The 14625-nt window shown below is 30.4% G+C and overlaps 1 protein-coding gene across 2 annotated transcripts in view; it reads right to left on the bottom strand.

Annotated features, from left to right (window-relative positions):
* Positions 1–12930, bottom strand: part of LOC107451375 (uncharacterized) — a 33556-nt gene extending 20626 nt beyond the window's left edge. The window contains exons 1-3 of one of the 2 annotated variants that reach the window (XM_087164656.1): positions 12651–12925; positions 9450–9491; positions 770–4259 (exon numbers count right to left, since the gene is read on the bottom strand). In XM_087164656.1, coding sequence (XP_087020782.1) covers positions 770–4251 — 3482 coding nt within the window. In that variant the 5' untranslated portion in view covers positions 4252–4259; positions 9450–9491; positions 12651–12925. Of the gene's footprint in view, positions 1–769; positions 4260–9449; positions 9492–12650 lie in introns of both variants that reach the window. The other variant, XM_087164655.1, reaches the window with a different exon arrangement.
* Between the last annotated feature and the right edge of the window lie 1695 nt (positions 12931–14625).

A 14625-nucleotide genomic window follows, 5' to 3' on the forward strand; every position in this document is an offset into this window, starting at 1 on the left:
CATTTCGGCAGTTATTGATATCGATTCTCCCGTGGTTTTTAAATATCCCGATATATTTCAAACCAATATGGAAAATTCGAATCCGGCATTTGAGTATTTCCTTTTAAAGGCTATAATGCTATCGGATTTTTGGCTGTTATTCCTATTGCTAATGCATAGTTTTTAAATCCGATAATCTTTTAATACAATATTATTTATTACAACAACCTAATATCGAAATGAAACACTCGTTTGAGGAGTCCGATTTGCACGATTTCATCGTCGATATTTTTTACGGTTATTACTACTACGGAATTCATGATTTTTAATTACTTTTTTTACTGTGATGATTATTTACAAAATTTAATAATTTGGAAAAAACACACAAATAATTTGTACAATGCGAGAATATCATCCATAATATTAAAATAAAGAATTATTACATGTTCAATTAAAAACAATTATACAGTTATTTTTTTAAAACACAGCGTATTTGTTATTTTAAATTAGTAACATATATGTTTGTTATATTTAAAAGTATCTTGCAGAAAGATATTTTGGCTAGAGAGTTTAGTTGCTGACAGCCCGAAAAAATTCCGCTACAAGGTTGAAAACATTTTTGTTTCAGCATTTAAAACTTTATGGTTTAGCTAAACTCACTTATCTCTTAAACTTTAATACACTAATGGAGATAAACTTTGAGATGAAAAGTTTCTCCAGTGCCTCCTTATCATGTTCCTCAATTAAACTTTTCAGACCAGCAAGTAAACAGCATTATTAATCAACAGACCCATTCGATAAGTAACTCTTGCTCCTGTCTCGACAATTTTCTATCCCATCTTCCCCTCGAATCCTTTGTCGGCGATCCATATCATTGACGCTATAATCCAACAATCGACCGGGTGGCTCTTTATGAGCACAAAATTTCATGTGCATTATCAGATTGTTCACTTTATTCGTAGAGAAAGAGCAGTTAGAACAGTTGAAATCTTTTATTTCACCTGAACTCACCCTTGAATTTATGCTACTATTACTGGTGTTAGGGCTGTTATTAGAAGCTGTCATTATTGTGGTAGGTTGTTTATCATTCACGAACTTAGTTCCTGAAACTTTAGAAGAGAGCTCTTCATTCTCATCCACTCGGGCGCTTCGCCGTGATTTAGAGGAACTCACCGGTGTCTGCTTTTTATTGTTATTTACCGGCTCCTTTTTAGAACTTTTTCTCTTTCTGGGAGGAGGACTAGGAATCTCGGTCGTCGAAGACAAATCGAACTGGGAGATAAACTTTTCAGAATTACACAAAGTTCGAACTTGCTTCTTTACCTTATCCCTGATCTTCTTTTCTATGCTTTTTACCTTTTTAGGGGAAGAGCTTTTTATAAATTTTTCCCACTGTTCTTCACTTTTTGATGCTGGAGATTTGGTCACCCTTTCCTTCTTAAGTTTAGCACTAGATTTCCTTTTAGGAGATTTAGGGTCTAACGAACTATTAGAATCTGATGGCGTTCGAAATGAAGTGCTCAATAATATATTACCCCAGTTAAGCTCTTCATTGTTAGCTTCATTTTCACTGTTTGTCTTACCCACAGCCGACACAGATTCGGTTTGAGAATCGATCTCTGAAGAATCACTGGCAGCAGAATGACGAGGTCTTAAACTGCGAGTCCTCACTTCCCGCACCACAGGGGGCATGCTTTTTCTTTTACGAGTATAATTCGCAGAAATTTTAATATTTACAGGAGATATAAAATCATCATCGTCAATTTGCACGCTTTGCTCACTCTCATTTGCTATCTCAGAAGTGTCACTATTTACGACACTAAGATCTTTAGAGCTGTCACTAATTTCTCCACTGTTGGAGAAGAGTTCACTATTGATTTTTTGGACATTGAGTTCTTCTTCTTCAGGAGAGGGACTTCTTTTTCTCTTTCTAGAAGTGTAAGTAATTTTTGGGGGAAGGACGAAGGTGTCGTCGGGGGACAAGTCAAAAACATCCAGGTTCCTTTTTTCATTAATTGGAGTGCTGGTCACCTTCTCATGATTACTTTGAGCAACAGATTTTTCTATTTCATCTTCTTCGCCATTTTGCTGCAGGGAGCTAACTTGCGGAGCTTGTGTAACACTATTTTGTTCAGAAGGAACTTCAGATGCACTTGATTTTCTCACAGAAGGTGATTCAGTGCTATCACCAGTATCTGAACTTTCACTCAATTCTGTGTTCAGTTCTTCAGATACTTCATTAGAAACATCTCCATTTTCAATCTCATTTTGGCAATTTTTAACAGAAATATGCTCTTCATCAATTTCCTTTAACATAATGCCTGACTCTGCATTCTCTGCAAGTGAATCAGATAATTCATCTTGTTCATTGCCATTTTCCATTTTATTTTGGAATCTTTTCACAGAGAGATAATTACAATCTATTTCCTTCAATACAATGTTCGATTCTACATTCGCTTGCACGCTGGATAATCCTCCGTTACTTTCGTTTTGACTTTTTTTAGAGGGCAGAGAATCATAATCCATTCCCTTTACGATGTTATGAAAATTATTTCCAGATTCACAAATTTCAGCTATCTCCTGCTCGATATCCGGCTGTATTCTAAATTTCTTTTTGGGGAGCAAACACTCTTGGTTGAAGGCAGAAGGAATATCCCTTTTGCGGCGATTATAAGCCTTCTTTTCACCCAAAGGATCATTATTATAAAGAAAATTAGCCTCTTCAGAGCACCTCTGCATTTCTTCAGAATTTGACTCAAAGATGTCTTCTGATAAAGCATCAATTTCAATTGCACATTCATCCTTGTCAGATTCTTTTTCACCAGGATGCGCTAATACTTCATTCAACGGCATTTCTTTCTCAGAAACATCTATTTCTGTGGTTTCTGCATTCGATGAATCGTCTTTCTCCAATGTCGAGTCGTCATCATGCCCATCAATTCTTCCTTTAGATTCTTCATCCATTGCAACAATAACAGATGACGCTTTGCTAGAAATACGGTCAATGGAAACATCTGAATCTTCTTCTATTCTATCTTTTGGCACTGGTGATTCTGGAACACTTTTAAGTTCTTCATTAGGAAATTGAGTATCACAGGCAGGTATAGAATACCGTACTTTAGAATCTTTGCTAAGATCAAGGCCACTCGTCTGAGAAGACATAGTATTACTATCCTCATCAATTAATAATTTATTATCAGATGTCAAATGGAAAGACTGCTCCGGGGAGCTATTTCCAGTATAAGAATCTTCAAGATGAGATGCCTCTTCATGATTAAATTCTTTTCTGTCATCAAATTCCCTACCTTTTAGAGAGGTGAAACCATTGCCGTTTAAGCTATTGTAAGAAGAAGGAGAATGTATAACAGATACCGCATTGTCGATAGTTCGGGAACCAGAATATAATGAATATTGAGAGCCGGTTTGGTCTGAATCTTGTGTAAGGCGATCATTAGTATCGTCATCAACAGATAGAGGATTATCTAAATCTTCCTCATTCCCTCTTTCTTCTATTTCGGAAGGGGATTCGACATCGGAAAAATGCTTCGACACGATAACCGAATTTTCCGAAATACTCCTGGCAACGTCTGGAGGTTGGTTCAACAGAAGTGCATTGTTACTAGTAGAAGGTTCATTAGCAGATAAATGCAATCGATGATTAGGGTCATTATCAGCTATGAGTTGAGATGAAATAATTGATTGTGCGGGGATGAAGACCATTTCGGTTGCGTTCTCTTGTCCAGGAACATTGTCTCTTATAGCCCATACAGCAGTTTCAGAAATGTCACTATCTTCCCCAGCACAATCAGTTTTTGATTTAATATCTACACCAGTAGCACCTGAATTTTCACCAGAACATTCACCCAACTCCAGAGCTGGACAATTTATTCCAGTGCCATCACCACTCCTTAGGTTCTGTACTGATTCTAAAACTACATCTTGCTGTAGCACTGCGTGACCGTTTTCGTTCATGACAACAAAAATTTCATTGCCATCTTCATTTTGCGTTAGAAAGAGTTGTGGAGAGCCACCTTCAAGATGATTCTGTACAAATAGTGTGGCACTTCTAGTGTCCAGATAACCATAAACTTGCTCTCCATTTTGATCATCCTCATCGCGCACTGCTATGGTAACATAATTAGTGTCATCTATAGCTTCAACGTTCATCTCTTCTGGGGGGTTTTCACCTTGCCCTTCATCATTATTTTCTTGCTCATCAATATTTGAACATCCTTTTACTTCACTTCCTTTAAAGTTTTCATCAGGATCCATAGTTTAACCTGAAAAGATGTAAAAATGATTTAATAAACTATGAATAGTGTAATTCATTTAATCTAACCTTATCAATATTACAAGTAATTTAATTAGAAAAAAATTAATAACTCATGAACAGATTAAGAGGTAGAATATAACAAATTTAAAGCTTGATCTATAATTCCTGCATCTTTTGTTTTCTCATTTGTATTGTCTTATTATGTCACAATTGTTATTTTTATAATGTTAATAATACATATTTACAGGACCGTCTAAACATCAAGCAGGGCCCCTGGGTGCAGAAATGTTTTGGGCCCCAGTAACATGTCAAACTGTTTAAAACTGGAAGAAAAAAAATTTACATACATAAAATAAAGCTTTTTTTACGTATGCAATAACTGTCGATAAACTATTAGACTTTAAAATTTAACCGTAACAGTGACATAACTGTAGTTTATATTATATGTAAGCAGAAGTTGAATGATCTCTTCCGAGTGAAGAGGTTTAAATGTTCTGTTCATTTTCAAAACATTAATGTTTCGCTTAATCTTGTCTGTTACGTTTTTGTTTAAATAGTAAATGTTTTCAAAAGATGGACAGGAGTTAATTCTTTCAATGATTTAATGATATACAAATTATTTCCCAGCATATAATCATAAATGACATGAAATAGTTGAAGTAGGTAGAAAATAGTTAAAAAAATTTCTTAAGGGTATCCATCCTGCAATTTGCAAAATTTTTAATTATTGTGATAATTTTATCTACCTGATCATGTGATAGCTTTTTCAAGCCATTAAATGAAAAATCTATTGATTTTGTTCAAAGACTGCTCTGTAATTTTGAACAGGCCAAATTCACTCTAGAAAACAGTCTTTCGACAGAAGTTGCTGTTCTGGGCAGTATTAAACTTAGGGAAAATAACTATCAGTTTTGAATCACCCAAGCGGTGTTCTTCCTTTTCTGATTTTTACATCAACAAATAGCGATGTGTTATTTTAAAATTGTTTGAATACACATAGCTGAGTGCGACTTTTAAATTACATAAATAGAAAATGTGATGTGTGCTTTTCAAATTGTGAGAAGAATAAAAACGTATGATTTTTCATTTATCCTTTTCGGAAAGGTGTTGATTTTGCTAAGATACACAATTACTTGAAGTTATAAAAAAAATTTCAAACAGATTTGAATTTCACGAGTTGTAATATTGTGTTAAAATATCAGGATATTCAAAATCACAAGTGAAAATGCGTCAATTACAGGAAAGAATGAAAAAACACGTCCAAAAAACCTCTTATATTTATGTTAAAATTGGCACAGATAGAGCAGTTAAAAAGTAATTATTTTAATGCGCGATTTAAACTCGCGTTCGGTTAAACTATAGAATAAAAAATATCAGAATTTTTTTTAAATCATGGGAAAATAAAGCCCGTCAAAGAGTGATGTATTTAGTTGCGGGATTCGAAATTAAAAGTATCGCAACAGCGAATAAAAAAAGTCGGGACTTGTAGAAATGTGTAGTAATAATTACCAAAATAATGATAGAAAAATAATTGGATTTGCAATGAAATCCGCACAAATAAACCACGTCAAAAATGGTTATCTAAATGAGTGATTCTTTGCTTGCGATTCGTAATAATATCGTGCTAAAATATCGAAATTTTAAAAGCCCTGCGGAAAATCAGCTTGATCTAAATAAAATTATTTTTTTAAAAAAATCATTGATTTAAATCACCTGATTTTTTTATATACATATATTTACTTAAAAAGTTAAAAAGTAGTGTTTTAAATTATTGATAGGGGAGAGTCGGGTAGCCCCGCCCACTTAAGGAGTATTGGTTATATTTCTGTATAATATTGAGTAATAATCAATATTTTTGTATGTTTCTATTGTTTTATCATCTAATTAAATAATGCAAAAAGAATAAACCAGAAAAAGAATAGTTCAACTTAAAAAAACAGAAATTTAAAAAAAAACATGTTTTTCAGTTCTTTTCAAAATGTGTCGGGTAGCCCTGCCCAGTTACAAAAATTATGTTTTTTGACTGTTTTTTCAGGTGTAAATGAAAATGACCAATTTATTCACAATAGATAAACCTAATTTATCATTTTTATCACACATACTTGAGTATATCAAATACTTGAGTGTACCACAAATTTTATCATAAATATGTGAAACTTTGAAAATAATATTTTTTTAATATAACAATTAATGTCCGATGGCCCATTGACTTGAAAAAATATTCTGACATATGAAATTGACAGTGGGCGAGGGTACCTTCTTGGCAGGGCTAACCGACTCTCCCCTACTTTTATTATTTCCTTTCCTAGTTTTAAAATTTATTTTAAATAAAATGCTGCATTAATTAATTTTAGTTAACGAAATTACTTTTTTTCTTGGTATGTGTTAAATTCCAACAAATTTGAAATTACATTTTTAAAAATCTTTTGATTTTTGAGATTGAAAGTACAGATTAAAGTAAACATTTAAGTATTTTTTTTCTCCTCAATATGTTTACAGTATCTTTAACAATATCAGATTTTCTATGAAAAAATTTAAAAATAAATTTTTTTTTTTAGTTTAACTTATCTATTTTGATACAGGATTAAAAATGAATATTTTAATATAAAAAAATATAGATTAAATATTTATTTATTTTTTGATGAATGACTACATTTATAAACACAATCTGTTATATTTATTTTGTCATTCCAAAAATCAAGAGAAAAAAAAAAGAAATCACAATTTTAAATTAAAATTAGGGTTTGGTAATTGAAACTTTGTTTAAATGGTATTCTTTAAATTCTCCATTTCATCTAGTCTTTAAATTTGAATCATGCATTTGTTTCAAAATAGTTGTTATGCATTTAAAGTTATGTATTATAATGAAAAATTGTTTCAGGTAGTTAGAGCTTCTAAAATATTATTATAATGTAGTTTTAATATTAACTTAATTTTGATTAAACATTTACAAAGTTTTTTTAGTAAAAAATTAATTTGAATAAGCAATTTGTATTTGAATAAAAAAATTCGGATTTAAATAAAAAAAATCCGATTTAAATAAAAAATTTTTTGATTTTTTTCAATTTTTAAAAAAAAAAAATCACGAACCCTGGTGCAAATTCATGTTTCTTTCGCTTTTCTATTTTATTTTTTTCTTAAATAAAAGTTAATTTTCTAAAATTATTAACTGTCAATTACTTTAAATTATCCAGTATAATATAACCTTGCGCACACCCATTTTCGGGACCATACTATTAACAAAATTAGTACTAACAAATCAAACGCACTTCAGTAGGTACTACAGTAAGAACGCAATTTAAAACAAAACCCCTCTATTTACGCTTTTACCCGAATTTGTGCTTCTCAATTGTGCTATTTTAAATTATTCTTGAAAAATTTCCGTTTATATAAGCTCATTTGAATTTGCGAGTCACTTTACAGATTATATTTTATGCTTTCTTCTGATTTTTATTCTTTAAATTTTATTTTTACGTGTATTTTTACTTATTGAGTTCCATTATATTTGTTGTAAAATTTTTTGAGTGCTCCTCACACTATTGTATTGATATATTTTGCTTTGGCTATATTGATACAATTTTTTTTTCTTCTCCGGATTTTATTACTTTTCTTTTTCGCTTTTTCATAGTTCTGTAATTTTTATACATTTGATTATTTTGAACCTGTATATATATATATATGTATATATATATATATATATAATAAATAAATACAAGAAAACACGAAGAAAGTTAAGAAAAACAATAAGTTTCATTTCATTTTCTTTTTTTTTAACTGTTGTTTGTCATTTTTTTTACTTATTATTTCCCCCCTTTTTTTTCATATGTCTATAATTTTTCTTTGTTTTATTCTACAATTTGAACTTATATATACAGTACAGAACCCGTTATTCGTAAATCAGAAAACCAAAAAACCGGAACGAAATTCGATAAATTTTCTCGCCATTTAAAAAAAATAATTTTTTTTTTCCTCATAAGATTTTCGGATTTTTCTTTCTTTTTTGAAAGATTACCTTACCATCATTTTGGAAATAATCATTAGTGTATTACTTCATCAAGTAAGTAAGTAAGTAACGATAAGAAAAACGGCTTTTTGTAGCGATTCAGAAAACCGGAAAAATCAGTTATCCGGAATAGCGATGGTCCCAATCATTCCGGATAATCGGTTCCCTACTGTGTATGTATATATATATATATATATATATATATATATATATATATATATATATATATATATACAATATATATATATACAATATATATATATATACAATATATATATATATACAATATATATATATATACAATATATATATATATATATATATATATATATAGACACACACACATGTGCAAGGAAAAGAAATACAAGGAAGAAATAAGAGAGAAGAAGAAAAATTTATTAATAAATAAAATATTAGTAAAGAAAATAAAAAATAAATTTAAAATTTAAAAAAAAAAAAGTAAAAAGCTGAAAAGCAAAATAAGGAAAAGATATAATCTTGTCAAAAGCTCAAAAGATTATATCTGCTAAAAGGAGAGCTTTCTAATATTGTATTAATATAGCTAAAGCAAAAAAAAATTCATGAATTAGTGTAAAGAGCATTAAAAAAGCATTTTTTGGGTATTTTTTTTAAAAAAGAAAATAGAACAAATTAACCAAAAAATGCAAAATAAAACATACTAAGCAAAAAATAGAAAATAAAAAATACATGTATCAACGTACATAAGTAGAAGTAAAATTTATTCATTCTACTTCTGTATATACAATGTACTCACGTGTGCTTGGGCATGTACAGTAGGGAACCGATTATCCGGTTTTCGGTATCGCTACAAAAAGCCGTTTTTTTATTGTTAAAACCAACTAAAAAAAAAAAATTTTGGAAATAATCTTGAAAATAAGAAAAAACGATGAAGTAATACACTAACGATTATTTCCAAAATGATGGTAAGGTGAACATCTTTCAAAAAAGAAAGAAAAATCCTAAAATCTTATGAAGAAAAACAATTTTTTTTTTTAAATGGCGGGAAAATTTATCGAATTTCGTTCCGGTTTTTTGATTTCCGGATAACGGGTTCTGTACTGTACTGATATAATGTGTACTAATCATGTATGTGCATACAACGACACATAAATTAACGATATATATACATATAAATTTCAAAAAAGAGAGATAACTTTTTTTCAGTCAACTCACCTTTTTGTTTACTGGATAGGATACATATATTCTTCACATTGTCTAGAAATTTAGAAGAAAAAAAATTTACCTTTAGGTTTCAGGCTTCATAAGGCTGTTTTTTTTTCATAATGTTCAGATCATAAGAAAATTATGTATTCCCATTTTCAATAGAAAATACGTTAAAATTAAACTGCAAAGGATTAAGGAACTTAAAATTTTAGAATAACTAAAAAAAAAAAAAAAAAAAAAAAAAAAGTCTTGATCTTAGATGCCTTTTTCAGAATAATTCCAAAATGATCTCATATCCTGAATAACTCAAAAGAGTCTCAATCTGACATGCTTATCTAGAATAACTCTAAATTATCTGATATCTAGAAAAACCAAAAATAAATAAATAAATAGAGTCTTAATGCTATATGCTTAGTTGAAAAAGAAAATTTAGGAAAATGTTTTTGCACCGAACAATATATTATAGCACGAGCAAATGAGAGTGATTTTTTTAGGAAGAAATAAAAAAAAGGAAAAAAAAAATTTGGGTTTTTCTATATTAGGGTGTAAATGATTAAAACAATCAATTTAAACAATAATTTTTAACTATCAATTTATTAATTTCTTCTCAAACCATGATTTAATAATTTGTTAGAAATAGGTCATAAGTAGAGGAAATACATCATACTTTTCGGTACATCATACTTTTCGGGGTTATTAATCCATCGGGAAAAAAAGTATGTTTATTCAGGGAAAGTACAATTTTACATCTGATTTCGTAACTTAGAATATCGTCTACACTAATTAATTAGTATATTTTAGATCCTCCTAGAATCATTTAGAACGAATGCTAGAAGATCCAATCATTACATTAAAAGTTACTCTGGGTGGTCCATGCAATCAGGGTGGCAAAAAAAATTTTCCAAACATTTTAGCTTTTTTCTTTCAGTACAACAATCTTTTCGAAATATTTTTGAAAAACGAAGTTTATAAATAGAATTTTTTTATTTAATTTCATCCAATTTTGAATGAGCATATGCATTATAAAATAATCAAATAGTAATAGTGAAATAGTAATAATCTACTAAATACAAGGTCTCACTTATAAACTTCAGGAATTTGAACTAATAAATACACAAATTGACATAGATGTTTTTTTTTTTTTTTTTTTTTTACAGGGTAAACTTTTGAAAAGCCACTTATTTTTTAATAAAAAATTCTGTTTAAATTTTTTTAGACCAAAAATTTCTCCAAGGCTACTTGAATGTCCTCCAAAGTCTTATTGCATGGTCAGATGCTTCCAAGGTTAGAATTAATAACAACATATATTTTAAGAATCAATAAAATAAAAAAATTAAACCTTGAATCAGAATTATTGGTGAACACTTTAATTTTACTTAACTTAAGAGTTTGTCTAAATTTTAACATGGAAAAATTAAAATAAATAAGTATTTAGATTAAAATTAATTAATAACTCATAGTTATTATATGTAAAATAAACTGAGTAGTTATAATATGTGCCTTAAAGTATTAAGATTTCCATTAGAAAAACCAATACAGTTTCAATAATTTTAACTACATTTTTTACATGTAATATATAATATAAACTATAATTATAGTAGCATGTAATGCAAATATATTGCATGATTTAGTATCTAATAAAATGTCACCAATTTATAAAAGAAACAGGTTTTTGGAAGTTTTCGACAAGTTTTGAAGTCTAAAACACAATTCTGGAACTCAATTACACAAGAACAGTAAAATAAAATAAAATAAATATTTTAAAAAAAACAGCAAAACGATAAAAGACACAATTGTAATGCAGAGTGGAATTAGCAGAACAACTGGATGCAGACTTTTATGCCTTCCGCTGGTGTAGGTGATACCAGCGCAACGCTGATATTATATGGCACCTAATTGTGCTAGTTTTCTGTGATTTTTAAGGAGGAATGTTTTACATCTTTTAATTTTGCCCATCAGTGAAGATTAAAGAACTACATTTAATAATTTTTTTTATTAAAGTTTGCAATAATAAGTGACAAATTAAATGGACACATATTATGTGGTTCTAATATCTTGACATTGTAAGTGTTTTTTTTTTTTTTTTTTTTTACTTTTCTTAATTACACACAATGTTATATTTTGAACTTTAAAAGCCATGGATTTAGATTTTAAAAAAAATATTTTAATGAACCCCAATAACACTAGGTTGCATTATTTCACACAAATTTGTTTAGGAAATGAGCAAATTATGGTAACGATCTTGGGGGGTGGGGATTTCCATATTGTGATCTGTGGCAGAATAATAGCCAAGTCTTGGCAACTTTCCGGGCAGCGGCATGCGAGAAACTAAATAAAAGATCACAGAAAGGGATCAATTTGAAAGATATAACTTGTAGCCACCTTCAGACAAACACTTACATGTTTTTTTTTTCCAAAAAATTTGCAAGTTAAAAGTCTATTTAGCACCTTGGCAATTGTAGTTGGCACGACATCTCACGATATGGAAATATCCCCACAACTGGCATAACAAGCAATAAACTTCTTTCTCAATACTTTATCTTGAGGGAATTAAAACATCTTTTTATGTAAAAAATAGGAATGGGTACAATATTTTCCTATACTGCAATAGTGGAAGAGAAATAAACTTTGTAATATATATTAAATATAACACAAAACAGGAATAGTTGTCACAAGAGTAAGCCAAGCAGGTTATTATTCCATACCGAATTTAAAAACAATAACTTTATAAACATTTGGAAGTGATAAGATTTACTATAAAATAAATGCTCTAAAGAGGAATTTTTAAAGCAATAAAATTGCACTATGTATTTTAAACCTTCAGCTTTGTGTAACAACTTTGTATTTTAGATGCAGGAATTTTATACAATCAGGATGTCTAACAGCTACAAGGAAGAAAAAAAAATTATTACCTTTCTTACCATAAATTTTCATTTTTTTTAATAGATTGTGCAATTACTGCTGAATCGATAATAGTGTCTGCATGTCTTGATTATGTAATCCAGCAGCACTGCGATGCAAATTATTTTAAAAAACCAGTTAATTAATGTGAAATCATAAAAATTACAACCTTATGCAGGATGGTATTCATGATCAACAAGTAAACACTTTCATGAGGACAATTATAAGGTAAATATATTTCATAACATTAGTTCATTTCAGGAAAAAATAAAAACTGATAGTGACATTTGAGCACAGTTAAATTCTTACCTTAAAATCTCCAATAATGAGAATTTTTCATGTAACTGCAAGGGTAGATGAGATTTGTTTAAGAGTTTATATAATTCCTCATGACGATCATGTTTTTGTAGAAAAAATTTAACCAGCTTCTGGTAAATCTTTCTTAAAGTTTAAATCAGAAACTTTAATGTACATGAATTAAACATACTTAACTTTATAAAAATATTAAATTTTCAGATATATACTGAATATTTCTACGTCCTAACCACTGTTGATGATAAATAACATTGTTGATAGAAAACTGTTGCCACTCATTTTTTAATAAATTTGTAATTAGCACAGAAGCAATAATGCGAAATCCAGACTGGGAAGCTTTGCACGCAAACAATTATAGGGCCATTCTCACTGCTGAAATATGGTACAAGGAGGTGCGAATGAGATTCCTTCAATTAGAGCTTCATCTCCGAAATCGAATTCAGCATATCTTAAGTAGAGAAAATGGCCCCTTTGTCCGTAATGCATGAAAGTCATTTACGAACAGGAAATTGTGATGGCATGTCTTCGGATCATCCTCAGGGATGTTTCCCAGACCGTCGCCAATAGTCCATTGTGCAGCTCTAGTGCGACGTAAATGAACTAAAACAGCATTTACGAACAGCGGGGTTCATAAACTTAGGAGCAGCCCCCTACAAGTTCTTAAAATTAATTCATTTTTTAAGGATTATAATCTGAAACAAAAATACTAAAAGGATACATTCGGGTATTTTTAATCATTCGTTTTATATTAATTACAGTTGTTGTTGCTGTAGTTCATTTACGTCACACTGGAGCTGCGCAATGTTTGTTTGTTTGTTTGTTAATTTACGTCGCACTAGAGCTGCAAAATGGGCTATTGGCGACGGTTCGGGAAACATCCTTGAGGATGATCCGAAGACATGCCATCACAATTTTGATCCTTTGCAGAGGGGATGGGACCCCCGCTTCGGTAGCCTGACGACCTGCTCGCGAAGTCGAGCAATTTACGGTAGAACAATTAAACGAGGACCAATACCGCACACCATCGGTCTTTACGCAGACTGATCCAATTGGTCACCCACTTGCACAGTGATGTTTCATGCAACCAGTGATGTTTGACTTCAGTGATCTGCTGGGAACCGAGTCTTAACGATCAGTTCATTGTGTGACACTAATTATAGATTAATTTAGATATTTGCAATCGGAATGGGCTGTAGGTGGTGTAGAGCAGAACTGTCTACCTATGGCAATATTTTGCATGCTTTCACTATTAGCGTGTGGATGTCCTAGGAGCAGGAAATAAGTTAGTTTCTGTTTCGATTTTCAAATGAGTTAAATCTTTTTAAGTTAGGATACTATTAGGGATCTTAATCGGCTACAGGTGGCGTAGAGCAGAACTCTCTACCTATGGCACAACTTCGCATGCTTTTACTTATAGCGTGGGAAGAGTCATTGGAGAAGGAAATACGTCAGTTTCCCTGTTGATTTTCAAATAGATTAAAAACTTTTAAGTTAGGAAACTATATGGAACTGAAAACTATATGGGATGTAGTTCTAAAAGAAAGCGTCGTGAAAATTAAAAAAAAATATTTCTGACAATTAAAAACGAAAAATATATAGAAAAGGGAAAATATCGTTAGTAACTTCCTACACAACTGAGAAGAGGAGGAGAGGGACAGGTGAAGGGTCACGGCATGGAACCGGTCTACTTCCCAGATGGGATATTCGAGCGTAGCGATAGCTAATTTCAATTTAAATTATTTCAATTTAAATTATTTCAATTTTATTTAATAAGGAATAAACAATTGCAGTGCAGAGGCGGAATTTAGAAGAATATTAAATTGGAGCATTGCAAACACCAAACTTACCACATTGAAATAAAATTCATCTTAATATAAGAAAATAAACCACTGTTAATGCGTCTACCACAACAAAAATACAATTCCAATTTTCTAGTATATAAGACTTGTTAACTAGATTTCACGATGGG

The sequence above is a fragment of the Parasteatoda tepidariorum genome, chromosome 5 (genome assembly GCF_982258835.1).
Source record: "Parasteatoda tepidariorum strain Cologne lab strain chromosome 5, Ptep-v5.0, whole genome shotgun sequence".
NCBI lineage: Eukaryota > Metazoa > Arthropoda > Arachnida > Araneae > Theridiidae > Parasteatoda > Parasteatoda tepidariorum.